This window comes from Rhamphochromis sp. 'chilingali', assembly GCF_963969265.1.
Source record: "Rhamphochromis sp. 'chilingali' genome assembly, chromosome: 1".
NCBI lineage: Eukaryota > Metazoa > Chordata > Actinopteri > Cichliformes > Cichlidae > Rhamphochromis > Rhamphochromis sp. 'chilingali'.
This window is the reverse complement of record NC_137929.1, coordinates 3,456,186-3,483,932: the sequence shown is the minus strand read 5'-3', so window position 1 is coordinate 3,483,932 and position 27,747 is coordinate 3,456,186. Positions and strand designations below refer to the sequence as shown.

General features: G+C 41.2%; 1 protein-coding gene across 2 annotated transcripts; it reads left to right on the top strand.

Moving 5' to 3' along the window:
- Position 1: 1 nt before the first annotated feature.
- On the top strand, positions 2-26,289 carry LOC308397834 (uncharacterized protein). 2 transcript variants are annotated; one of them, XM_080884019.1, is made up of 4 exons: positions 2-93; positions 14,549-14,686; positions 20,320-20,425; positions 24,055-26,289. In XM_080884019.1, the coding sequence occupies exons 3-4, from the start codon at positions 20,408-20,410 to the stop codon at positions 25,846-25,848; spliced, it is 1,812 nt and encodes a 603-aa protein (XP_080740145.1). In that variant the 5' UTR covers positions 2-93; positions 14,549-14,686; positions 20,320-20,407; the 3' UTR covers positions 25,849-26,289. The 2 variants fall into 2 exon arrangements, with proteins under 2 accessions (XP_080740145.1, XP_080740146.1); XM_080884020.1 differs by lacking the exon at positions 14,549-14,686 and having other exon boundaries at positions 26-93.
- The last annotated feature ends 1,458 nt before the right edge of the window (positions 26,290-27,747 follow it).

Here is a 27,747-nt window from a genome sequence, read left to right as displayed (position 1 = left end):
CTTCTGAAGCAGCGCGTTGATCTTTCTGACACACGCACCGGAGCGTCAGCTTCAAGCGGACCATCACTACGTCTCACATCTAAAGGTGTCAAGGTAACTTTGAACTGAGTTCAGTCAATCTGGAGTTTTTCCAAGTTTTCTGTTGCTCTCTGTGAGAGAAGAGCGTTAAAGGCGGGGCTCTCCAGAGTCCAGCAAAACAGGAAACCACAGCTGGGTGTGTGTAAGTGTGCAAACCAATAGAATGCATCGTGGTGGGGGGGGCATCACGGGCAAGAAAAAAATAAAATAATCGGTCGTACCCATGCTTCCCCGACGTCATGCCAGCGCATATTGGGAAATTCGTAGGCACCGATCGGTTTTCTATCAGCCATTTGCTGGGAGTAAGGGCGCCCTCCGTTTGCGAGGTGCGCCTGCTGCTGGCGGCACAGGGAGGAGAGGGCGGGGCGGCGGGGAGTCTCTGGCTGGCTGGAGCGGCATCTAATAACCAACTCGCAAAACAAAATAAAAACAACAAACAGATATTATGATACAGACTTATAATCTGCACCCATGTTTTTTCTAAATTCTATAAAGTGAGCGCGAGAGCCCTCGGTGCGCCTGCGCGCTGCTGAAGTCAAAGTAAACTTTATTGTCATCTCCGCTACAGACAGTCCAGCATATAGAGAGACGAGACGACGAGGCTGCAGTTACAGCGGTGCAAGTAAACAAACAATAAATATAAGAAGAGTAAGAAAATAAATCTACACTTTAGGACTCGGGGTAAAGGATCAATAACAATTTAATTTATAATTTACAGTTTGATGATTTAAAGTCTCACACAACCCGTCAAAAGGGGCGGGGCCGGCTGCTTCCAAATAGAGCACATTTCATTTATAATGATGTAAATCCAAGCCCATCATGGATTCACGATCTGAATCCTGGGTTGTGTGAAATCCCAGAAATCAACCTTAGACAAAGTGAATCTGTGAACTAAGGTGTAGGTCTGTTAGGCAGGGCCGTGCAGAGAGGTTTAAAGGGGCGGGTGCTCAAAGTTAAAAAGGGGCACATTGAACCAGGCTGAATAACAACAACACACTTTCATCAAGAATCTAATATGGGCAACAAGGCAAAGCAAACGTAGCCGATGCTTTACCTGATGGGTACAATGTTGCTGTTGAGGGGTTGCTGTGGATAGTGCTGGAGGGCAGGCAGGGCTGGACTGGGACAAAAAATCGGCCCGGGCATTTTGACTGGAGACCGGCCCACCAAAAATGTGACGTCATTCATGGATAAAACCGCAAAGGATTCTGGGAACTTTTGGCAAGCGGTACTAGCGCATACAGGCTTTCAATTGAACTCAGTTACACAGCGATAAAAAGAAACACAAAAAATGGCAAGAAGCTGCTGTATTATTAACTGCAATAGCCGGTGTTGTGCCAAAAAGTGATTGTCTGCCAAAAACTGATTTCCAGTATTTGCAAAGAAACTGATTGCTCGTATTTAAATTGCTATAAGTAACTTGTTGGGCTATAATATGTGAAACATATGTCAAATGCATCCCTCATGGATGACATAAAGTCATACTGAGCTACAAACAACATTAGTGTAACAAGGTAGAAGCCGCAATCAGTCTGTGGCAGTGACTTTTATATAACCTTTATTTATGCCGTAAAAAAAATCTAATTAACATTAAAAATGTATTTTTTAAGAAGTAGTTGGACAGCAGAAATGGCTCAAATATTACAAGTATTTTTCCACTACTAATTAATTACCGTTGAGCTCAAAGGTTATATTAATACACGGTTAACGAATGTGTATTTATGACGACGATTTGTGAGACGAACAAAGGTAAACGTACCTTTGTTCGTACGATGGTCTTTCGGTGCATTTCAAGGTCCTGTACCCATCCGTCAGTAAACTGTACCTGGGCTTGTTGCAGTGAGCTGAAGTTACTAAACTTCATGAGTGTATGCACTCACTCCAAGAACCGTATAATTATAAATCTGAGCGTGGTGAAAGTTGGGCAGCACGCTAACGTCTTTTGTCCCTCTGTGTGCTCGTAAGGGTCTGACCCTTTCACTCCTTTGATTTTTCCTCGTATCTTTTCTTTGTCTTTTCGTCGAGTCTGTCTTTGTACGGACCGGCATTGTTCTCCGTCGTTTTGTACATACCTTTTTTGTGCGGCAAAGAAAAATCAAGAAGGTATTGGAACCGGAGAATGAACGTTTTGCGGTGCTGCAATTGCAAATGCTTGTATTTGATGCGGTTCTTGGATTGTTTTGCCAGGAGTTCCCGGCATGCAATGCGCAAAGTCACGTGGTCTGTCAATCGCTATAGGAAAAACCATAAAGCCTTTGCATGAAAACAACTGCTTTGATGTACACTGCCTTGTTGGTATATATGTATCAATCTGATAAAGTTAAACCTACACCATTCTCCCTATTCGGGATTTTAAACAGTACATAGCGGAAACAAAAAGACTGCTTGGTAGAGTTAACCTCCTGAACTATCTACAACACATGGTAGAAACCTGAAATTAAGACCAAGAACACTAGAGGTGAGACATGATCATTAATTAATATTAAAATTAATAAATGACAGATTTAGGGATATTTTCATAAAGTATTTATTTACCAAAACAATAGAAAACAGCATGGTAGCACAATATATTTTGTTAACACAGCAACCTTTAAATATGAAAGGAGACATCGAAAGAAAGGTGAGAAAGAAGAATAAGAATAACACTTAATTGAGTTTTTGATGGCATTTTACACACAGTACTAATACAGTATCTAGAAAATATGGGAAAATACTGGCATCATATACAGTACTTACTTCTGAAGAAATTATATGCGACCCTGAAAAACAGGACACAAGTGAAAGGACAAAGAACTGTGAATGGCAATTGATGGACTTGCTCAGATGATCACAGTACTGGCATCTTTATTCCAGAAAGGAATTAGAGAAATCATATACACTAGTACTTACGCTGATGAACTTAAAAAGTTGAATGGTCTCGAACCTCTTAAACAAACAATGTATGATCAGACCCTGACAAACAGGACAGAAAGGAATAAAGATTAGATGAATATTAAAATCTATAAAGGACAGATTATGATTGAATTGTATCACCAAAGACTATTCACTCATCAATAAAAGGTCACCTACAACACTTCCACAGCAGCAACACTGAACATATCTTAAGACATGGAAACCTTTATGAAGTGAAAGGACAGACAGTGAAGGTTGAGAAAGAATTGTACTTAATAGATTTTTTTCAGACGATGACAGTACTGGTATGCTTACTCTAGAAAAATGGTTGGATCATATTCCATATAGTACTTACTTAAAATGAACACACTTCAGTCCTCCTAAAATGACTGACAGCATCTGAAATGAAACAATGACAGATTAAGACTGTAAGAATATATGTTTATAAATGCCTAATACTCCAATCTCATATTTATTCTATCTATTAAGATGGACAAATTCTAAGCATTTACCAATCACTTGACTTGTTTGAAGTGAAGGTAGATACTAAATGTATTCATTTAGGCAATAACAATAAAGCTGAATCTAATATTAACAATAGATAATTAGGAATGTTTTGCTCATTTTTATTTCACCTCACCAGGTTACAAAAGGAGCTTTCTCAGCAGGTCACTCTTCTCAGCTACCCTGTCAATGACCATGTCAGAGTCCAATGACATGAGAATGTCCTTTTCAGTGGCCATCAGCATAAACATCTCCAGCTTGTTTGCAGACAGGCTGCTTCGGAGTCTGCTTTTAATGAACTTGAGTGTAGAGAATGTTCTTTCACAGGCAACCTGAGTGAGGGAGAGGGTCAGCAGGTACTTGTATGCCAGCCCAAGGAGACGATAGGCATCAGACAGCATGTTGAACCGCCTGAGTATTTGATAGCAGCACAGTGGGCAATTTTTGCAAGAACCACAGCTTTCGGTCACAATTTCACTTTCTTCGTCCCATTCTTCAGATCTGTCCTTTGCTGTTCTGGTCGTGTACTCATCTACATGTGATGTCTTAAGCCTTTCCCACTGTTCAGCAAAACGTTTCAGTTCTGACTGAAGGTTATTAACTGTAGCCCTGCTGTCAAATTTAAGTAGACAGGCGCTGAGGTTCTGAAATGCATTACTTGGAAGAGAAACTGTTCTGACCTGGCTAAACTTCCTGGGGTCCAACCATGCCAAATCGGCAAGAAGAGGGCCATGTATGACAAATCGTCTGTGGATTGCTTCAATAACTGTGTCCAGGATGATGTTGTGCACTTTCACCTCATATGATTTCTCAGCATTGATTTGCAACTCATCTTCAGGCATCTCTCCGGCCATGCCTTTTCTCCTTTTGGCTCTCTTTTTAGGTAGTTCAGCCTCCACTTCCATGTCTGTGTTGTTCACCCTCTCCTCTAGTTTTTGATTTGTCTGTTTCACAAATGTGTCTGCAGCTGTCTTCACAGTTGGAAAGTCCCTGGCAATACTTTTGAGGCCATCTTGTGTGGCAGTCACCATATGATGGGCAGAGAGAATGTCCATCCCCTTTGACTGGAGGTACTTTGACAGAGGAGTTGTTGCTCAAACACTCTAAGAAATATCTGTGCTGTTAACACAGTTTCATGCTTCAAGAGACACTCTTTAAAGCCTCGTGCTTTGACACAAACAGCTGGCTTTTCTTTTTCCCTCTTTTCAATGGCTTCCATCGTAATATGGCAGGTTCAGGGCGAGCAAAGTCATCGATGCCCTGGCTCTCACTCTCTTGCTGTTCCATCTCTCTCTCTCTTGCTCCATCTCTCTCTCTCCTGCTTTTCCATCTCTCTCTCTCTTGCTCTTCCATCTCTCTCTCTCTTGCTCCATCTCTCTCTCTTGCTCCATCTCTCTCTCTTGCTCCATCTCTCTCTCTTGCTCTTCCATCTCTCTCTCTTGCTCTTCCATCTCTCTCTCTCTCCTGCTCTTCCATCTCTCTCTCTCTTGCTCCATCTCTCTCTCTTGCTCCATCTCTCTCTCTTGCTCCATCTCTCTCTCTTGCTCTTCCATCTCTCTCTCTTGCTCTTCCATCTCTCTCTCTCCTGCTCTTCCATCTCTCTCTCTTGCTCTTCCATCTCTCTCTCCTGTTTTTCCATCTCTCTCTCTTGCTCTTCCATCTCTCTCTCTCTTGCTCCATCTCTCTCTCTTGCTCTTCCATCTCTCTCTCTTGCTCTTCCATCTCTCTCTCCTGCTCTTCCATCTCTCTCTCTTGCCCTTCCATCTCTCTCTCTTGCTCCATCTCTCTCTCCTGCTCTTCCATCTCTCTCTCTTGCTCTTCCATCTCTCTCTCTCCTGCTCTTCCATCTCTCTCTCCTGCTCTTCCATCTCTCTCTCTCCTGCTCTTCCATCTCTCTCTCTTGCCCTTCCATCTCTCTCTCTTGCCCTTCCATCTCTCTCTCTCTCTTGCTCTTCCATCTCTCTCTCTTGCTCTTCCATCTCTCTCTCTTGCTCTTCCATCTCTCTCTCTTGCTCCATCTCTCTCTGCTGCTCTTCCATCTCTCTCTCTTGCCCTTCCATCTCTCTCTCTCTCTTGCCCTTCCATCTCTCTCTCTCTCTTGCCCTTCCATCTCTCTCTCCTGCTCTTCCATCTCTCTCTCTTGCTCTTCCATCTCTCTCTCATGCTCTTCCATCTCTCTCTCCTGCTCTTCCATCTCTCTCTCTTGCTCTTCCATCTCTCTCTCATGCTCTTCCATCTCTCTCTCATGCTCTTCCATCTCTCTCTCTCTTGCTCTTCCATCTCTCTCTCTCTTGCTCTTCCATTTCTCTCTCTTGCTCCATCTCTCTCTCTTGCTCTTCCATCTCTCTCTCCTGCTCTTCCATCTCTCTCTCTTGCTCTTCCATCTCTCTCTCTTGCTCTTCCATCTCTCTCTCCTGCTCTTCCATCTCTCTCTCTTGCTCCATCTCTCTCTGCTGCTCTTCTGTCTCCTCTGTCACAGACTTCTCCACTTTTGATGATAAATCAGCTGGTGCAACATGTAAGGATTGGCACAATTTGTTAAGATTTTGAGAAGTTTGAGAAACTAACCTTAAGCATAAAATAAAATTTACTATCAGCAACTTCATAGCACCCGCCCAGCAGTATATAAACTCCGTCATGCTAGTTACGCTGTACGAGTTATTCTAAGCGACTGTATAAAGTCACCACAACGAAAACAAACTACAACTAAAATTAGTTTATATCTGACACAGATAGACAGCAGGTCATAACTTCTTACCTGAAGTTCAGTTCCTCTGCCACTATGACCGGCGGCCGCCTCGGGTCTCTCCTCCTCCTGCCTCCCCTTTCCTTCATCCACCTGCTGGCCTCCACCACTTGCTGATCTTGCTAAATCTATGGAAGCTATGCCATAGCTACCACCAAACAATTCAGTAATTTTCACACATTTGGCAGCGTCTGCCTGAAGGGCTTGTTTCTTTTTGGCCCTAATTTTTTCGGCACCTCCTTTCCTTTTTTTGTTCTCCATTTTCTTTAGTTCGTCTATAAGATTGCTAAACATGGGGGAGGGTGCATCCGACCTCCTCGGCTGTAATTGGTCCAGCCCAGAGTCGATCATGACCAATTGGCCAATCCAACACCTTTCATTGTTTATACCCTTCCCCCAAAAAAAACAAAACAAAACAAAAAAAAAACGGTCGGCCCATAAAAACAAAAAATCGCCAGCGGCCCACCGGGCAAGTGCCCGGTATGCCCGATGGCCAGTCCAGCTATGAGGGCAGGGCTGTGTTGGTCTGAGACTGTAGACATTAAAAAGTCCACAGGAGAGATGGTAGCTGATTAAACAAGTGTCATGAGATAATAACAAAATGCAAAGATTGGTGACAGCGCTTGGAACCATAAGGCAACAAAAAACTGTGAGAAATAATTTAGGCTCTGCCTGTGAATCACTCTTTGCTTCTCTTCTTCCTTCCATCCCATCATTTCATATATCACTCTGCACTTGCTGTCTATGTGAGAACAAGGCACAACTTGCTATTGCAATAAACTATAATCTAATTATCCACACCTAACAACTCTTACACTTAATCTATAATAAAATGATGACAGAAAAATGTTATAGCCCTGCCTTTAGTAGCCTCACACAGCTCCTACTGTTTCCTCCTCATGTCCTTACCAGCCATGTCTGCACAATGTTATATCATGAGTAATATTTTTTTTAAAAATCCATCTAAATAAAACACACACATGCACGCACACACAGTGACATTTTAGACCTTCTTCAGAATACTGTATATACTATGGGCATCATGGTGCTGATCCAGAATCCTTACATTATTATTTATTACTAGAGCTACAATAATAAAGCAAAGAGGAGGGGGAAGTAATAAATATGAAATAATGTCATTATGATGATTCCATTTGTTTCACTATCCACTCTGTGCAGAGGCAAAGCTTATTACATGTTTAAACTGTAGAGATACAATCATTTTACTGCTGTAACATCCAACTTTTGTCTTATTTAAAATATAAATCTAATATAATCTGCTTCTTAATGTATGTTCTTTAAAATACAGCTTGTGTGTTTAATATATTATAATTATAATAATGCATAATTATGTGAACATGCATATTAGATCGTTTTTAGTGAAATATAATCCCTCCAGAAAGGCAGGAAAAGCCCGGAAACTTGCTTTAAAACTAAATATGTTCCCTAAAACGGTGACAGAGCTACAGACCCATGACAGCCTTACACAGGTAGCCAGCAGCTGTGACCAGCACTACCTGTGCAGTTAATAAAAGGACAGGTAATGTTTGTCGCGCTGTTGCACACACAGCACGCTCGTTTGTTTCAGTTCGTCAGTAGCAACAAGACAGCTTACCAACTATGGAACGCCAGGACTGCCATAATGAATTAATTAAATACACCATTAAATAATTAATTAAATGTGTCAATAATTAATTAAAATTGGAATTAATTAATTAAATAAATAGTTATGACACATGTAATTAATTAATTATTGACACATTTAATTAATTATTTATGTTTTTCACATTTTAATTAATTATTGACACATTTAATTAATTAATTATTGACACATTTAATTAATTAATTATTGACACATTTAATTAATTATTTATGTATTTCACATTTTAATTAATTATTGACACATTTAATTAATTATTGACACATTTAATTAATTATTTAATGACATATTTATTTATTTCATTTTGGCAGTCCTGGCGCCTGGCTCTCGTCATGAAATAATTTTATCTGTCAGCCTCACCCATCAAACTCAGGGGGCGGGGTTAACGCTGCCCATGCAGCTTCTCTAACATTTGATTGGTTGCCGTGCAAAGTAAGTCAAAACAGGTCGATCCTAGATAATCGATTGCTTGTATAGACTTGGGGCAGCCAGGTATCCCAGAATGCATTTCAAATCACAGGCAGCAATGGTGGTGGTGTAGTTTTAAAATACCCCGTTTTTCTGTCACCAGCTACACTTTTAACAGTGTTTTAGCCGCGAATGTCGCGCCGTATGTCTGGTCAGGTTGTCAACATAGAACATGCTTGCAAAAGTGCTCAGATGTTTTCAGAGATTTCACTAGCTCTGCTAACAGTTAGCATGCAGAGTGCACCGAGGGGGTTACGTTAACCGGTTTGTTTACATATTCCACTCTCCGTGTTCCACATGTTGCATTCGCAGATTCTCATTTTCACCGAACGATCGTCTCTTTCCGCCTGGTCTTGTGTCTCTGTGCTTCTGTAACATAAAGAACGAGCTGACATTTTTCTCACGAAACCAGCGATCAGCTCAGCAGACCCTCAGTTTACCTGCATGCATCTGTCAGCTGTTTAACACCTGCTGCTAATTCAAGAAACACGCCTAGTTACCTGGTGATAGTCACAGTTTAACTGGGCAGCCGGTGCTCGATATAACGCAATGTCAGCGCATTTTTCTGCACAAGATAAGTAAATATAGTATTTTCCCCGAGCGCAGAGCTGCTGGAGCTCGTTTCCTTACAGAGCACTTTATAGGCGAGCCAGCTTTATCAGCGGCTGATGTCCAATCACCGGCACACAGCTTTCAAACCTCAGCTGAGTTTTAGCTCTCAGTGGTTAAACGCTGGACTTCATTCACTCAGGTTCTGTCTGTCGGGTCACGTTTACTTCGCTGTTTTATTTACAACTGAGCAAATCGGTTTGGCTGAGGTTAAAGTTACGTTTCATAACTGCATAGTTTCACAGACGTTTAATGGTTCACATGTGTTAGACTGAACTATCATCTAAATATCATCTGTTTTTTAATAGTTATTCAACTGTATTCTAAGCACCAGCTGTCTGTTAGAATGTGATTTTTTTTCTCTCTCTGTTGGCAGAGGTATAAAAATGCGCAGGAAAATCTGACATGCATGGCAAACTTCACCGACGATATTTAGGGAGGAATAAACACACATCAAACATAAATGAACCATTTGCCTGTCTCCATAATTGAGAGCATTTTCTCTTCTTATGTCAACACTCTCTCTCTCTCTGTCTCTCTCTCTCTTTTTTTTTTTTTTTTTTTTTTGCTTTTTCGGTCATGTTATGTTTACCTGTCAAAGGCTTGTTACAAACTATGAAACACATTGTGCAGACTTCTGGATGTTAGAAGAAAACTAATACTGCTCATGAATGAGACTAAAGGCAGGAAGGTGTCCTTTAAAACTAAACATGTTAATAGGACCTCCCTGTTTATATCATAGTTTATGATATAGCACGTGTATTTCAGTAATAGCTGAGGCCACTATACGTGCTGGCCTCATATCAAATGTGAAGGCAGACTGAGTCTATCTTTGACGTTTTTTATATCTAATCTTCCTTTTCAAACATTTAAACAGCAGCGAGTCTGCAGCTGAGGGAACACAAACTCAGGTTTGCTCGTTTCTTGGATTCATTTGGTGATTTATTAAATGTATAACTGTTATTCTAATCTGCTGCTGGGTCTCTTACACTTTTCTTTATGCTGTATATTTTCACGTCTCTGGAATAGTTGGCAGTTAGATAGTCAGGTGGGAAACTTTGTGTTAACTCATGGAGCTGAGGATATCGTGGATATGCTGACCTCGCTGCGTGGTGTACAGAGCGAGGTCAGCATGATTAATATTCACAATAAAAATATTAGCCGAACATCATGAAGTCTGTATGTGTTTCATAGTGTCGAACAACCTTTGTACAGTTAAAGCCAGCAGTTACTACATGACGGAAACACCAACGTTATCTCTTTTATGCGTTTATACACAGGTCACGCTGATTACTGAACAAAAACCCAAAGATCAGATGTTAAACAGATTTATTTGCTCTCTCTCCTCCTTAAACATGTTTTTAATGTTAGTTATAATTCAGACTGAAACACGTAGGACACATAAGAACATCAGGAAATAAAACACAGATAAATATAACCTCAGTAAAAGAAGTCAGCGGGGGTTACTACAGCTGTGTACCGGGGCCTGCGCTTTGTCGGTGGGATTGCTTGCGAGGCGAGCGGGTCTATCCCACGCTTTGCCGTGAGACTGGGACGACATCTCCGAAATCATCGAAACACTTTTGCAAAGAGGCTGTATCTTGACAAACCGACCAGACACATGAAGATTAAACCACTACATTCTCGGCTAAAAAAATATTAAAACGGTATTTGGTGACACACAAACAGGGTTTTTCAAAGCTCAGTTCTGTTAGCTTCCACATGCCGATTGTTGTGTGCTAGAAACAATGGCCACCAGGCCAAAGCAATGGTTTTGACTCGATCAGCGTTAACCCCGCCCCCTGAGTTTGATGGGTGAGGCTGACAGATAAAATTATTTCATGATGAGAGCCAGGCGTCAGGACTGCCAAAATGAAATAAATAAATATAGCATTAAATAATTAATTAAATGTGTCAATAATTAATTAAATGTGTCAATAATTAATTAAAATGTGAAATACATAAATAATTAATTAAATATGTCAATAATTAATTAATTAAATGTGTCAATAATTAATTAAAACGTGAAATACATAAATAATTAATTAAATGTGTCAATAATTAATTAATTACATATATCATAACTATTTATTTAATTAATTAATTCCAATTTTAATTAATTAAATAAATAGTTATGATATATGTAATTAATTAATTATTGACACATTTAATTAATTATTTAATGGTGTATTTAATTAATTCATTATGGCAGTCCTGGAGTTCCATAACCAACGTGTACGTAATAAGCTAATACTCCTGGGTGCTACACACTACAGTGTGCGCTGTACACCTACTTACTGGTTTTGTCGCATCAGTCTGTGTCTCTGAGTTAACTTGTGTTTCTCCTACAGCTCCGGACCGCAACAAATGCGCGTGCTCTTTGTGAGCTCGTTCCCGGCTCGTAACCAGCGCGTTCTGCCGTCAAGGGCGATCATTGGTTAAATGTGATCATGTGACTGATGCAAGCCAGATCCTTTTATTTAGCAAAACTGTGATTAATAGTTAAATATTATTGTTTTAGGGGCACAGACAGGACTCCGCACACACACACACACACACACACACACACACACACACACACACACACACACACACACACACACACACACATTAAAAAATAATAATAATAATTTAAAAAAAAAAAAGTTGCCTCAACAAAAGGGCACCTTGGGCACCATCAGGTTAATTGTGCTGATCCTCGGGTTGGGGGATTTGTGTTTGTACTGGAGCGCAAAATTCAAACCAATGGAAGATGGACAACAAAAGTTCAAAGCCATCAGGTGCTCAGGTTAGAAAAAAGAGGAAAGATGCAGGTAAGCAGACGTGTGATTGGATAATGGCAGCTCATCCTGAACCAATCAGACTAAACTCCAAACAATACATTATGTTACAGATTTTAATATTAATTAGTCATTGTTACTTGTTGATTTGTCCTTTTCTCATTGTGTGACGAATTATGACGACTGTTTGGTAGCTGTTATTGTCTCTCTCTCTCTCTTCATGTGTGTTTCTGTGGTGAAACAATAGTTTTGTGTTAATGTTAGGGCTGCACGGTTTTGCATAAAATGAGAATCACGATTTTTTGGCTTAGAATTGAGATCATGATTCTCTCATAACAACAAATAAACATAAAAACAACAAATGTCTCACGTTTTGTTGTTGCAGCAAAATGTTGTCTTGCTTGAAATTCCGTCTCCACCGTTGCTCGACGCTGCGTGTACAGAGCAGGTAGTGCAACAATAGAAAAATAGTTGCGGGACGGCACTGTGTAGCGTTTGTCTAGGGTGTTGATCGTTTTCCTAAATCCCTCGTTTTGCACAGTGTTGATGGGAGCCATATTGTAGGAGCCATATTGTCAATCCTCAAGGATTGACGTACGCACGATGTAGTTATAAAACAGGGTTTATTCTGGTCTTGGCAACCCGTGAGAACTGCTCACGGACAAAACAATAAAACAAAAACATCACATCAAAATGCGCTCTTGTACGTAGTGTCAATCAATCAAAAAAATCCTTAATTACAGAAAATAAACCATTTAAAATACACAAACCTCGTGAGCTGACATCCAGGAGGTGCTAAATAGAGCTTTATGGCCTTATTGCCTTATCTTCCATCTTCTTCGTCAATTATTTTCACTCTTTAAACAATATTTTTTCCATGTGTGGAGCTAACTGTGAGTTGCAGCATGCAGACACCATGTGTGCTAGCAAAAGAAAAGTGGCTGGGTGGAGACCCAAACAACAAAGCTGTACCCTACACAGTTCACCACCAGAGGGTGCAAAGGAACAAAATCCAGACATACAGCTTAACAAATATCAAATGCAACAAACATCAAATGCAAAAGACCGTTACACTCCCACCAATCACTTGTGATTAAAAAGAATAAAGTATTGCCTATGAACTAATGAACGGCTTTTGAATGAACTATCGTGAATTATCCTTTAAGCAGAGTGCGGTGGAGAATCGTCTTCCGCTTCCATCAGAATGACTGTCTTCTGAATGGGTCTTTCCAGGTGCACAGGTTTGGAGTTACGTTTTCCTGCTCTATCCAGGGTTGGATCACTCAGCAGCAATTTCACCTTCCTCACTTTTCCATCCTTTCCAGGATACACTTCAATGATCCTTGCCAACTTCCACTGGTTGCGTGGAGTTATCTCATCCTTCAGGAGGACAACATCATTGATCTTAGCATTTCTGTGCTCTTTGGTCCACTTCTGTCTTCCTTGAAGATTTAACAAATACTCCTTTTTCCACCTTGTCCAGAAAGTGTTGGCAAGTAGTTGAACACGACGCCACCTCTTACGGAGATAAAGATCTTCTTTCACAAACCTTCCTGGAGGTGGAGAGATGATTGTGGACTTCATGGTTAGTATGTGATTCGGTGTTAAAGGTTCTGGGTTTGATGGATCACATAGTTGGTCAGTAGTCAATGGTCTGCTATTAATCACTGCCATGACTTCATACAGGAATGTCCTCAGAGAGGAGCTGTCGAGTTGTTTGGCTGATTGTTCCAGAATGGACATGAGAACACTTCTTATGGTGCGAATTTGTCTTTCCCAGACACAACCCATATGACTAGATGCTGGGGTGTACATGAGAAACTCACAGCTTGGCTTGATCCATTTCCTTAAATGCTCCAATAAACTCATTTCTAGTGCCGACAAAATTCGTGCCTTGATCACATCTTATCTGACGAACTGTACCTCTGATGGCCATGAATGCACGTAATGAGTTGATGAGGAAATCTGTAGAGAGATCGTCAAGCATTTCAAGATGCACTGCTCTGGAGCACATGCAAGTGATTAGCAAGCCATAACGCTTTAGCTCCTTGCGGCCTTCTTTGACATAAAAAGGACCAAAGCAGTCCATCCCACAGTAGGTGAATGGCGGTGTGGTCTCCATCCGATCCTCTGGGAGGTCTGCCATCTTCTGCTGCTCTGTGCGCCTTCTGAACCTTCTGCATTTTACACATTTATAGATGTAAGATGACACGATCTTGCTGCATCCAAGAATCCAGAATCCGTTAGCTCGAAGTTTGAGCAAAGGCTGTTTCTTGAACCATCTTTATGATTGTTAACTCTGCTTCCTTTCTCTCTTGTTACACTACTGATGTCGTGTGATCTACTCTTGTGATCCTTTGCTTCTTTCACATAGCGCTTGAGTCTAGCAACTGCCTTAATCATCCTCGACCAGTCGGAAAACTTGTGTAAGCGATCTAACAGTGACCTTTGTTCCTCCCCTTGTATATAGTGGACTTGAACCTTCTTAACCTCCGGGTCACTGGTTGATAACTCTCCCACCTTAATTTCCCCACTGGGTATGATCTTCTGCCAAAGGAGGTCTGGGCCTTTGAACCAGTTTGATGCTACAAGTTGTTCTGCTGTGAGACCTCTTGAGGCGTGGTCTGCCGGATTATCTTCGGAAGTTACATACCTCCATTGGGTTGAATCTGTGCTTTGTTTGATGCGTTCCACTCAGTTTGCAACAAACACATGAAATCTTCTGGCTTCATTGCTGACATATCCGAGTACCACCTTCGAGTCAGTCCAATACCTTTCTTCTGAAATTTCCATTTCCAATTCCTTTTTCAGCATGTCACCAGTGCGCACAGCAACAACGGCCGCCGACAACTCAAGCCGAGGTATAGTTGTGACTTTGGTTGGTGGAACTCTTGATCTTCCCATCACCAATGAGCAGTGGACTTCACCAGTTGTGCTTACTGCTCTGAGGTAAGTGCACATTCCATATCCAGATGCACTTGCATCAGAAAAATGATGAAGTTCGTAGTGCTGTGCCTTGAAGGTCGAAGGAATGTAGCATCTGTGAACCTTTACGTCTGCAAGGTTTCCCAGGTCACGCAACCAATACTCCCACTGAGGTCGAAGTCTGTCAGGTAAGTTATCATCCTGGCTGAGTTTATCTCGACACATTTGTTGCAAAATCTGCTTTCCCAGCAGAATGAAAGGTGACACAAACCCAAGTGGATCGAACACAGAGGCGACTGTGGCCAATACTCCTCTTCTGGTGAGTGGTTTGTCCTTAACAACTACTCTGAACTGAAATTGATCTGATGCCACACACCATTGTACGCCAAGTGCTCTTTCCATGTGTACTTCACCGAGTGCCATATCTAGCTCTTTGGGAGCTGCAGCGCATTCTTCTTTCGGAAGCGAAGCTAGAACTTTGGTGCTGTTTGAGAATGAACTTGTGCAACCGAAGTTTGCCCATGCTGCAGAGTTTGCGTGCTTCATTAACCAGCTGTATTGCCTGATCTTCAGTGTCAACACTTGCTAGTCCGTCATCAACATAGAAGTTGGTTTTGATGAACTTGATGGTTTCTTCATTAAAACTTCCTTCCCCTTCAGCTGCAAGATGCTTGAGGCCATAGTTGGCACAACCTGGAGAAGATGCTGCTCCAAATAGGTGTACCTTCATCCTGTAGACAGTGAATGGAGTTTCAAGGTCACCGTTCTCCCACCACAAGAACCGTAGGTAATCTTGGTCACAAGCATGCACATGGAATTGGTGGAACATGCGTTCGATGTCACACATGAAAGCCACTGGGCCTCTTCGGAAGCGACACAAGACTCCGAGCAAGGTGTTTGTTAGCTCTGGACCAGTGAGGAGATGGTCATTTAAGGAAGCGCCTTGGAACTTGGCAGAGGCATCAAAGACGACACGAATCTTTCCGGGTTTTTGTGGATGATACACACCATGATGTGGGATGTACCATACTGGTGTCTTGTCAATGTCTTGCTCTGTGACCTTTTCAGCATCTCCATGGGCTAAGATGTCATTCATGAATTTCTTATAGTCCATGTAGTACTGCTTGTTACTCTTGAGCCTTTTTTCTAAACATTTGAGGTGATGAATAGCACATACCTTGTTGTTTGGCAGGTTCGGCCTTTCACTCTTAAATGGGAGTGGCATTTCAAAATGACCATCCTCCTTGTGCCTAATGCCGGCCTTCATCTTTGTTAAAAATTTGAGATCTTCTTGAGAGACCTTTGTGTCTTCTGGTGCTTTCTCAACAAAGTCAGACTTCAACATCTTTAGGACCTCTGTGGGAGAGATCATTTCCTTTATTTGAGTTCTGTAGACATAGTGAACCTTGTTGGTGAGATTTAAAGAGGGATTAATGTCAGGCACCACTTCCTTCACAATGACTTGGTGACTTATTCCGAAGGCGTCTCCATAATCGAGACATGGATATAATAATAAAGTCTCTGGCATACGTCACTGGTAGGGAAATGGTCTTATTTGAGTAGAACCCTCTGACTTGTAGACCTGAGAACTTGCGACAGGACACAACTGTGTTTCTTGAAGACATAGTAGTGAGCTTTAGCTGAGTCGATTCACCTTTGATATGCAGAGCTTGTGCCGTTTCTTCAAGAATAAAGGTCGTATCGCTCTGTGTATCAAGGAGCGCGTACACAAGAATTTCATGCGCTGGCTCACCTTTGGTTGACACCCATACTGGAATAATGGAAGATGTGTGAGTGTCGTCAACATTCTGTGTGACTCTGTTAGAAGTCGCTTCACTTGTTGTTGGTGTGACACTGTTGTCTTGTGAGACATCTGCGTTCGTTTGTCTTGTCCTGTCACTGTTCTTGTGTAGATTTCTCCTTGTTCTGTCTTCCTTCGTGCGATTGTCATGAAGACATGTTGGATGTCTTTTATTACATGTGTCACAGGTTTCTCTCCCTTCGCAATCCTTGGAGCGATGACCAGAGTTCAGACAGCCAAAACATAACTTCTTGTCTTGAACAAACTTTAGTCTCTCAACAATGCTCTCATTTATGAACCTTCTACACTTAAGTAGGCTGTGACTCGACCTTTCACAGTACACACAACTAGCACTAACAGTCCTATCATTTGAGTTAGTTGCTAGCACCTTTGCTCCATTGCCTCTGTTCCTTGTTGTTTTTGCCCCTTCAGTTTCACTTGGCTTCAGAGCAAAGAGAGATGTTATGGGATTACAGGCAATTTTGGCTTCCCGTGAGATGAAATCTACGAATTGGCTGAAGCTTGGAAAGGTGTGAGTCTCTTCTTGCACTTCTGTAACCTTTCTGTTCCACCTTGAAGTAAGCCAATCTGGAAGTTTTGCGAGCATTTTTTGGTTTTCATTGCAGTCATTGAGCACTTCAAGCCCCTTCATTTGCGACATGGCTGTCTTACAGCAGCAAAGGAAGTCAGCAAATGCTTGAAGTTCCATACTGCCTTTAGAGCTTATCTTAGGCCATGCGTCAAGTTTGTCTCTGAAGGCCTTTGCTACGAGGAAGGGATTTCCATACCTCTCTACGAGAACTGTCCATGCTGCATAGTATGCAGACTCTGTGCCAAGCGGGAAGTAGCCTTCTATTGCCTTCCTTGCAGGTCCACTTACATATTTCCTCAGATAATAAGTCTTCTCTTCAGTTGGTATATTTTTCCTGTCAATCAGAGTCTGAAAGGAAATTTTCCAATCATTATATCTGATAGGGTCGCCACTGAATATTGTTGGCTCTGGTACCGGAAGACGACTTGCATTAAGAGACACTGCAAATGCTTTGACCAGATCTTCTGTGTTCACCTCTTGGTGCGGTGTCACATTTCGTGGCGAGGAACACCGTTTCATATGCTGGTCATTGTTTTCAGACTTGACTTCATTTTTATCAGATCTGTGGTGAAGTAGGTTGTATATTTCTTCATCTGAACATTCACTTTGTTCATACACTCGCTGTCGAGCCTTTGCTGCATTCAGCTTTTTTACAGTCTCAAGTCGCTCTACTTCTCTGCGCTTAGCTTCTAGAGCCTTTTGTCTTTGTGCTATTTCTGCTTCTTGCCTTTCAATTTCCTTCATATGGATTTCTTGTTCAAGCAGAACTTGGAGAGCAGCCTCATTTGCTGCAACTTCAGCAGCTGCATCTTGTCTTTTAGCCGAGAGCCGGCTGGAGTGTCTAGAGGAAACCCTCGAATGAGAAGAGAGCTTAGTGTGGTGTGACTTAACACTCATCCTGTCTGAGGCTTCTAACTTAGGCATAGACTCAGTCTCCTTCCATTTTTCATCCCTTTGACTTTTCACATCTGAGGCTACGTATTTAGATGAAGACTCAGTGTCCTTCCAAAGTTCTTCATCTCTTTGAACCTCCGCATTACTTGGGCTTGGACACTTTCTTACAGATTCGATAATTGTCTTTGTTATGGCTTCACACGTATCCATCCTTCGTCTTGTGTCACTATCTGGAGATTCAATACGTCTCAAGTCATCATAGGCTGCATTCACATCCTTAGAAGCACTCAAAACCTTGGAAACATGTTCTTGTAGCAGATCCTTTGAGCATTGACCATCTATAGCTCCTTTGGCATTCTTAATGACAACCTTCCACTTCTCATAGCGCACACTGAAACGATGTGCAGCCTTCTTTATGTGCTCACCGTACAGTTCTTTGCCCTTTTCCGTCAATGTACGGACTCGTTGGCTCTGTCGTGCTCTTTGTGAGGTAGTAGAAACATCATCAGCTGTGCCTTCAACTGCTTGTAGTTGCTCATCTGCAGAAAGTTGTTCCACATCACCCTTTTCGCTGACTTCTGGATTAGCCTCAAACTCTGCCATTGTTGGAGGGGTTTGGGTTTTTTGTGTATCTTACTTAGCCTTAATGTAAAGGTGCAGCAGCTTAAATTTGATTTGTTAGTTGAGGAGCAAATGAATATTAATCTTCATTTACTGTTACAACTTTAAAGCACAGTAATTACTATTACTCCTTAAACATCACTTAACATGTATACTTAACTCACATTACATCTCTTCTCCAAGCCAGTAATACTGTTTCTTACAGCAACTGCTGAAGCCCACCATATGCACGATGCACAGGTTACTCATCACAACATTAACTTAACACTGTATGAATATCAGTCACTTGAACAGCAGAAATGTAAACAATGAGAAGGAAAGAAAAAAGAAGAAATATTTCAGTCCTTTGTTTATTTATAAAAGGAAACTTATCTTAATTAATTTTACAGTCCTTTTCCTTTTTATTTCTCTTTCTTGTGGTTAATTATATTGAGTCCTTTAACTGAGGCAACACTTATTTTCGGGGCACCTGAATTTCCTGCGGGGCTGCGTCCTTCATCTACCCGTGCAGAGCAGAGTTCTCACTGTAGCACCCTCAAGGATTGACGTACGCACGATGTAGTTATAAAACAGGGTTTATTCTGGTCTTGGCAACCCGTGAGAACTGCTCACGGACAAAACAATAAAACAAAAACATCACATCAAAATGCGCTCTTGTACATAGTGTCAATCAATCAAAAAAATCCTTAATTACAGAAAATAAACCATTTAAAATACACAAACCTCGTGAGCTGACATCCAGGAAGTGCTAAATAGAGCTTTATGGCCTTATTGCCTTATCTTCCATCTTCTTCGTCAATTATTTTCACTCTTTAAACAATATTTTCTCCATGTGTGGAGCTAACTGTGAGTTGCAGCATGCAGACACCATGTGCGCTAGCAAAAGAAAAGTTGCTGGGTGGAGACCCAAACAGCAAAGCTGTACCCTGCACAGTTCACCACCAGAGGGCGCAAAGGAACAAAATCCAGACATACAGCTTAACAAATATCAAATGCAACAAACATCAAATGCAAAAGACCGTTACACATATCTTTGGTCAGGTGATAAGTGATAGCCTCCGTGATGTCTTTGTGCCTGCGGGAGTTTGACGTGTATAGGGAAGCGCTGTATAAGGTTCCCGTTATTGATGTTTGGGTGGTTGACCCGGACGGATTTTCTCCTGTCACTTTCTCGTCATCCCTGACGTGCTCTCCGTTGTTTTTTCCCTGCTAATTTTAGCATCACACGGCACAGCTTCTGTATCACGTGGTATAAGGCTCCGCCCTTGTGATTTGTTGAGTAGGAAGAGTGAGCGCTTGTTTTCATGCAGAGTACGTCCCGGATCAAAATGTGAAGTTTTACAAATCACCACTTCTTTAGTGAATATCATTTCAGTCTCAGACAATCTCGTTTCTCTTACAGAGGTTGAATGCACCTTCTGCGGATGGCGGTACCACACAGTGTGCGTGGACTTCCCCTGCACAGAAGGCAACTACAAATGCTGTGAATGCTAAATAAACAGAAACAAATGATCCCTGTTGTCTTTGCTTGATGATTGGTTTGAGTCTTGACAATCCACATTGCTGGCGTTGCATCTTTCAATGCCAGCAATGGCAGGTATCAGTGCTCAAAGCTTTTGTGTTTGTTTCCAACAAGTTGCCCACCTCGGGAAACAAAAATGTGTTCTTTTACTTGTCAGATGAACATATGAGACACTTTGACTCTTCAGTGCAGTGTGGAGCCTAACAAAGATCTGTTTTGTGTCCCAGCTGATCAGCAGGAGGAGGAGAGTCTGACGGAGCAGCAGAGGAACATTTTCAGCTACTTGGACTCAGCTCAGCCACTACAGAGGAAACAATGAGCTCAACACAGAAGGTGACAGACAGAGCAGGACCATATGACCAAAGATATTTATCACCATATACATTTGAACATTTGCCATAACGATGTAGCTGACGATAGAATTGACACCAGACAAAATACTTTACAGCTGCACAACTTTATTAAAAACCCATCAATGTATTTTCACTGAAACAAGCAGCTGTTGTTTATGTGCATTAAAGTTATATAAAAATGTAACAGTGCAAATGCAAATTCCTCGCTGACAGTTTAACCAAAAGGCGTTTCCAGTGGAAACTGGCCGACACATCCTGAGCATAACCATGTATAATATCCACTAAACTTCAGAAGAGGTTATACAGTCGTGGCCAAAAGGTTTGAGAATTGCATAAATATTGGAACCTGGAGAAGTTGCTGCTTAAGATTTTATAATAGCATTTTGCCTGCACTCCAGAATGTTATGAGGAGTGATCAGATGAACTGCATCGTCCTTCTTTGCCATGAAAACGAACTTAATCCCCAAAAAGCCTTACCACTGCATTTCATTGCTGTCATCAAAGGACCTGCTGAGACCATTTCAGTGATCGTCTTCTTAACTCAGGTGAGAATGTTGGCGAGCACGAGGCTGGAGATCATCATGGCTGTATCCCGATTCAGGTTCTGCAGCTTTAAAGTCCTCAAGGGCCGCATACTCAAAGACCGCTAAGGCCGAAGTGCGAGGCTCGTAGGCTCGTGAAATGGGACGTCTAGCCTCCGTCGCGCTGCCCAGGTTGCCTAGCAACCATGATACTAACAGCTGGAAACGTTTCATACAGCTTTGTTTGACAGAAATGAAGGAAAACATATTTAGTTCATTTGTTTCTACATGAGCTCTGTGTGATTTGATGAGTATCTGAGGCTGAGACCACAGGACTGTGAAACATGATTGTTGGGCTTCATTTCTGTGCTGAACAGTCGTTTAAGATTAGCTGTAAATAACAATTAGCTGATGTTGTTCATGAGACTAAAGTCATCTCACTGTGGTAATGTAAATATAATATGGCCAATATTATAGTTATCATATTAATCACTTCACTCACAGACAAGTATCTGTGACAGTGTGTATACAGATGTATCATATATAAGAGACAAATATTGTTCATTTAATATGTTGGTACTAAATGTGGCTGAATGCTTACATATATGTGTAAAAAGCAAATGTACGAGCTGTGATAACTGTGTCTGATAGAATGAAGAGTAGACTGATATATGAAATATTCCTTTATTGGGTGAGAAAATCAGACCATGTCATAACTGCTGTAAGTCACACAGAATAGATATCAGAGCCTTAAACAGGCTGACTTCTGCTAAATGGGTCAAACTGGGCAGAAAGTCTACAAACACATAACATCCTTATAGAATATGATGTAACACTATAGATCAACTTAGCTCAGAATATATAAAGCATATAAACAGTTACAGCAATATGATGCAACAAACACAGCAGCTACTGATCCAAAATACTCAAAGCTTCATAGAACTGAAACCAACATTTATTTTTAGCTCCATCCTGCTGCTGATACAGACTTTAGGTTTCTGAACATTAAACTTGTTGCTGCCTTTCATAGTGTGTAACTTGAAGGCCCTGAGTACTTTCTCCCACACTGGAAACACTGGGATGATCACATTATTTGAACATTACCTAATAAGACTGATTCAGCACAGACAGTTATGTTAAACTTTCCTAGCAGTCCTTCACAAACAGGGAACAGTGTGTCTATTCTCTCCATCTGTCAGCTGCTGCTGGCTCTTCCTCCTCCTCTTCCTCACACACTGCTGAGTTTGTCCTGGTGGATCATCAGGGCTGCAAAGCCTCACAGATGATGTGCAGCAGTGGGTCCCTCAGTCTGTCCTCACTCTGGACACTTGCAGTCGTCACACATGGAAATCAAATGTGTGATAAGCTGCAGGATTCAAACACAAGTGTAACTTATAAACACATGTTCATACTTTTATTCCACAATCAGAGAGAAAGAAACAGAGAGAGAGTGCAGGACAGACAGACAGGTGACAGTCTCAGGTGTACACACTGCTACACAACAGCACCAGAGAAGCAGGATTTAGTGTTTGTGTTATTACGAGTGTAAACAAGAAGAGTTCCAGATGGTGCAGTGGACACATGTGTGACTGCTGTGATTAAAGCATCTTTCTTTCAGCTTAACGAGTGAACCGTCAGCTCGTTCAAACACACGTTAAAGTGCGTTTGGCTCGACACCACCGAACAGAGGCAGCAATATAACACAGCTAACATTAACAGTGCAGTGAATCCTGCTTGTGCCGTGATGTTCAGGACTGCAAACCGAGCAGCATCACTGACTTTCAGCTTGTTGTGTTTGTGGATATATGACTGACTTTAATTATCCACAAAATCATCACATTCTCTGTCAGATTAAGGTCGACTATTGAACGGCGTATATTTTAAAGGCTTTAAAAGCAAGTTAACGCTGAAAGTACAAACATCACTAATGTCACATAACTCTGCCGACAAGGCATAGCTATGGCTATGAAATGCTCTTTGTGTATCACTTCTTCATTATGAAAGATGTCATTAATGCACTAGTAATGTCTCATCTGGAGTATTGTTCAATCATTTGGTCAGCAGCTAATAAGACAGATCTTAACAGACTTCAGTTAGTCCAGAATAAGGCGTCCAGATTAGTGTGAAGATGTTCATACTATACTAATATTGATAAAATGCATAATAACCTTTCTTGGCTTCCTGTACAGGCTAAAATATTCTATGGCTTACTTGTAGTTCTAAAGAAAGCAATTCTGTTAAACACACCACATTTATTCTGCTCAGCTGCAGTATCCAGATGAAATACATCATCATATTACACAGTTTTCAACAAGCTGCAATTTAGTAAATGCTCGAGTTAAAAGTAACGTTTTGTAAAACTGTTACATTTAGAGCAACTTTTAAGTGGAATAAGTTGCCTTAAAAAATTAGAGAATTATTCAAAACTTCAATGAACACTTAAAAGCCGATTTACAGAGCTTTTAGTTGTTGTAAATATTGTAAGACATGATTTGTTTTTGAAATTTGTGTAATGTGCCTCAATGTTATTGATATTATTATTATTATTATTGATTGCTTATATTTGAACAATTGTGAAACCTCACTGTGGATGTAAGAGTGAAATTATGTGGATATCTTGAATCCACTTTATTGTGTAATATTTTATGTGAGTATTTGACGGAAGACGAGCAACATCTGTTGTGGAAGCTAACGGGGTTCCTTTAGAATAAACAAACATAGGATTTATTATCACTGAATAATTCTGTATAAATCTATACAAATTATAGAAATATGTAATAGGAAACAACAAAATAATCTAAATTATAAAATAATGTGTGTGTGTGTGTGTGTGTGTGTGTGTGTGTGTGTGTGTGTGTGTGTGTGTGTGTGTGTGTGTTTAGTGTTTGAACAGTCATGAATTATCTTTAACAGCAGGTTGGATGTAATGTGTTAGAACTACCAGCAGGTGGGGATAAGAGACCTTTAAGGTGTTTGGTGCCACGCTCCACCTTCAGGTTTAAAACTAGTGTTAATGGAGTTTGAAGGTTGAGTTTGTTCCACGACTGCATTTCACTCACTGCCTCTGTTTGTATCTCTGTCACTGCAGGACCAACATGGAGCCAGAAGTCAGCGCTCTCAGGAGGCCGACAAACCTCACAGAAGAAAGGGAGAGAAAAAACACACCTGTGACGAGTGTGGGAAGGCTTTTACTGAGAAGGCTAAACTCAAACAGCATCAGGTCATCCACACTGGAGAGAGACCGTTCAGCTGTGACTTGTGTGGAAAGTCTTTTTCCTTCAAGGGTTCCCTAAAAACACACCAACTCATCCACAGTGGAGTTAAAGCGTACAGCTGTGATCAGTGTGGCAGAGCTTTTACTCAGAGTAGCCACTTACAGAAGCATCTAGTTACCCACTCTGGAATTAAGCCATACAGCTGTGACGAGTGTGGGATGGAGTTTACTCTGAAGGCTTCACTAAAACAGCATCAGGTCATCCACACTGGAGAGAGACCGTTCAGCTGTGACTTGTGTGGAAAGTCTTTTTCCTGGAAGCGTTCCCTAAAACAACACCAACTCATCCACAGTGGAGTTAAAGCATACAGCTGTGATCAGTGTGGCAGAGCTTTTACTCAGAGTAGCCACTTACAGAGTCATCTAGTTACCCACTCTGGAATTAAGGCATACAGCTGTGATCAGTGTGGCAGAGCTTTTACTCAGAGTAGCCACTTACAGAGTCATCTAGTTACCCACTCTGGAATTAAGCCATACAGCTGTGACGAGTGTGGGAAGGGTTTTACTGTGAGGGCTAAACTAAAACAGCATCAGGTCATCCACACTGGAGAGAGACCGTTCAGCTGTGACTTGTGTGGAAAGTCTTTTTCCTTGAAGGGTTACCTAAAACAACACCAACTCATCCACAGTGGAGTTAAAGCGTACAGCTGTGATCAGTGTGGCAGAGCTTTTACTCAGAGTAGCAGCTTACAGAGTCATCTAGTTACCCACTCTGGAATTAAGCCATACACCTGTGACGAGTGTGGGAAGGGTTTTACTCTGAAGGCTTCACTAAAACAGCATCAGGTCATCCACACTGGAGAGAGACCGTTCAGCTGTGAACAGTGTGGAAAGTCTTTTTCCTTGAAGCGTTCCCTAAAAAAACACCAACTCATCCACAGTGGAGTTAAAGTGTACAGCTGTGATCAGTGTGGCAGAGCTTTTACTCAGAGTAGCAGCTTACAGAGTCATCTAGTTACCCACTCTGGAATTAAGGCGTACAGCTGTGACATCTGTGGAAAAACTTTCAGCCAGAGAAGGAGCCGAAATAAACACCTACGCATTCACACCAGACATGATGTGTACTGCTGTGAACAGTGTGGCAAATACTTTACAACAGACGCACACTTACAACAACACATGTTTACCCACACTGAGGAGAGACCTTATCAATGTGACCTGTGTGAGAAGACTTTTAAATCTCCACGTTACCTGAGACAACACCAACAGATCCACACCAGAAAGAGACTCTACAAGTGCAGCTACTGTGAGAGAAGCTTCTCACATTCACGTAGTCGTAACATTCATGAACGTGGACACATGGAAGGAAACTACAGCTGTGACCAGTGTGACAAGAGCTTCAGGAATCTCAGTTCATACTCTGCACACAAACGATCCCACGTTACTAATAAACTGTTTCACTGTTACCAATGTGCCCAAACATTCACCTCATTGTCTGCTCTGTGCAAACATCAGCGCGATCACTCAGGGCTGAAATCACTCCCATCACTGGATCACAGTGAATCTGAAGACACAGAAAGATCCTCTGGTTTCTGTGTCAGACTCAAAAAGCTTGAGATCAGGCTCCACAGAGTTCAGATAGAATCATTTAAACTTGTGTTGAACTGAACTGGTTGCTGGGCTGAACTTCTACATAATACAGATCTACATGGGATCTTCTTTTCTTTGTTTTACTGAGTCAGTTTTGTCCTTTTTTCTCTGTCCTGGTTTTGCTCGTCTGTAAATGATTGAAACTCAGTCAAATAGTTCATTGTTCTCCAGCAAAACGTTTTGGAAACTCATGTTTAACCTTTAAAACTCTGACATGTTTTAGCACACAAGGCTTCATCGGGGAGTTCACTCATGATTGGACCATGAGAACAAAGGTTTTTAGTTCTTTCAAAGAGAGTCTTGGAGATGTTTGATGTTTCTGTTTTTCTGAAACCACCTGAAAGAAAAACTATTTTTCTTGCTTTATGTAGTGTGGAAGTTTTTAATGTTTCTTCATCTGTGATGTTCTTGAATGTGTTCACGTGAAGATGGTACAAATAAACTGTCCTTTCAGCTTTAGCTCCTAATTTATTCATTATTTATGGATGTAGCACAGCAGCCGTCTCTTGATTAACACATGGAGGGCTCGGGATCTGATGGTGTCGTCTCCCTAATTTGCCCACTCAGTAAATCTCACTCATGGCCAAGAAATTGAAATAAACCTTGTTTCCCTGCTGGATAGTGATCCACTGTAACTCTGCTCCTCCTTCCTGTTTAGGATTTCTGTGGCTGAAGTAAAATTCCCTCCATCCATCACTTATCCCAGCTAACCCAAAGTGAAATAAAGTTTTGCTGGTCTTAAAAAAGCATTACAATAATGGGCATTACCAATGCAAACTGAATGATACAGAAGATGAAAGAAGAGACTTTGATCAGTTAATAAAGCTCATGATCTGGATTCATTGTGGCTGCTACACAGATACTTCTGGGTCACTTCTCTCAGTTAGGAACCTTCCTCACCAAACTGACTGTTGGACCACACCCCTGGTTTCATGAGAAATTGTTTCAGCCACGATTTCTCTTCCTGTATTTCAGAGTAAAGACTGAAGTGACAAATGGAAGCATGTTTAAAAAACACAATGTGAGAGAGACGTTGAGGTCCTTAGAAGTTACCCTGGGTTTTTCTGTCACCCTGCTAGATGTTACACACCTTGTTATTGGACTGATTTCTACTGCTGGACTACTCCTGCGGAGAGTAACAATACTCTTACTAATTAGCTCCCTTTCACACCTTTGGGGATATTTATTTTTGTGTTTGCAGCGCTGTGAGCCAGAACAGCGAGAGAAAAATCTGCAACAGCGACGAGCCGAATGCTTACGTGAATCGCAGCAGCTGCACATGTGCTACGCTGAATTAGAGGATATCTTTGCTCTGGATTTCTATTTCTACTTTTTCATTTCTATATGATTCTTCTTGCATCTAAACAAAGATGATTCAATTTGCTAAATGTTGATGGCTCTTCGTGCTCAGGTGTAAATGAGACGTAATATTTGCTCTTGGTTTGGTTCTCCTGTACAGAACCTTGCAGTACAACAGAAACCTAAAAACATTATTTGTAGTTGTTATTCTTAGTTGTTCTGCTGCCTAAATACCACAGGGTCTGATTATGAAGTTATTGAGCTGCACATACTTTACGACCTGCTTAAGTTCGAGGTCACAGCGTCTGTAGAGCAGCTGGAACATAATGAAGTCTACAAGGTTAAAGTTTTCTCTTCAGTTATTGTTCTTTCTGCTGCTTGGTTTGATGGATCTGAGAGCTTTTGTTTTTATTATTGTTATTATAATTATCATTAATATTTTACTCTCTAGAAGCTTTAAAATAGTGTTTGTGTTTGAAAAAATTGATTTAAGAATTGAACAGAAACATCTGTCCTTCTGAAAATCGCCCAAAGGCACGGAGACAAAGTCAAAGGATGCAACCTGTAACTTTCTCTTCCTTCATGTCAGGACCATCATCCATGATTTATATAAAATGC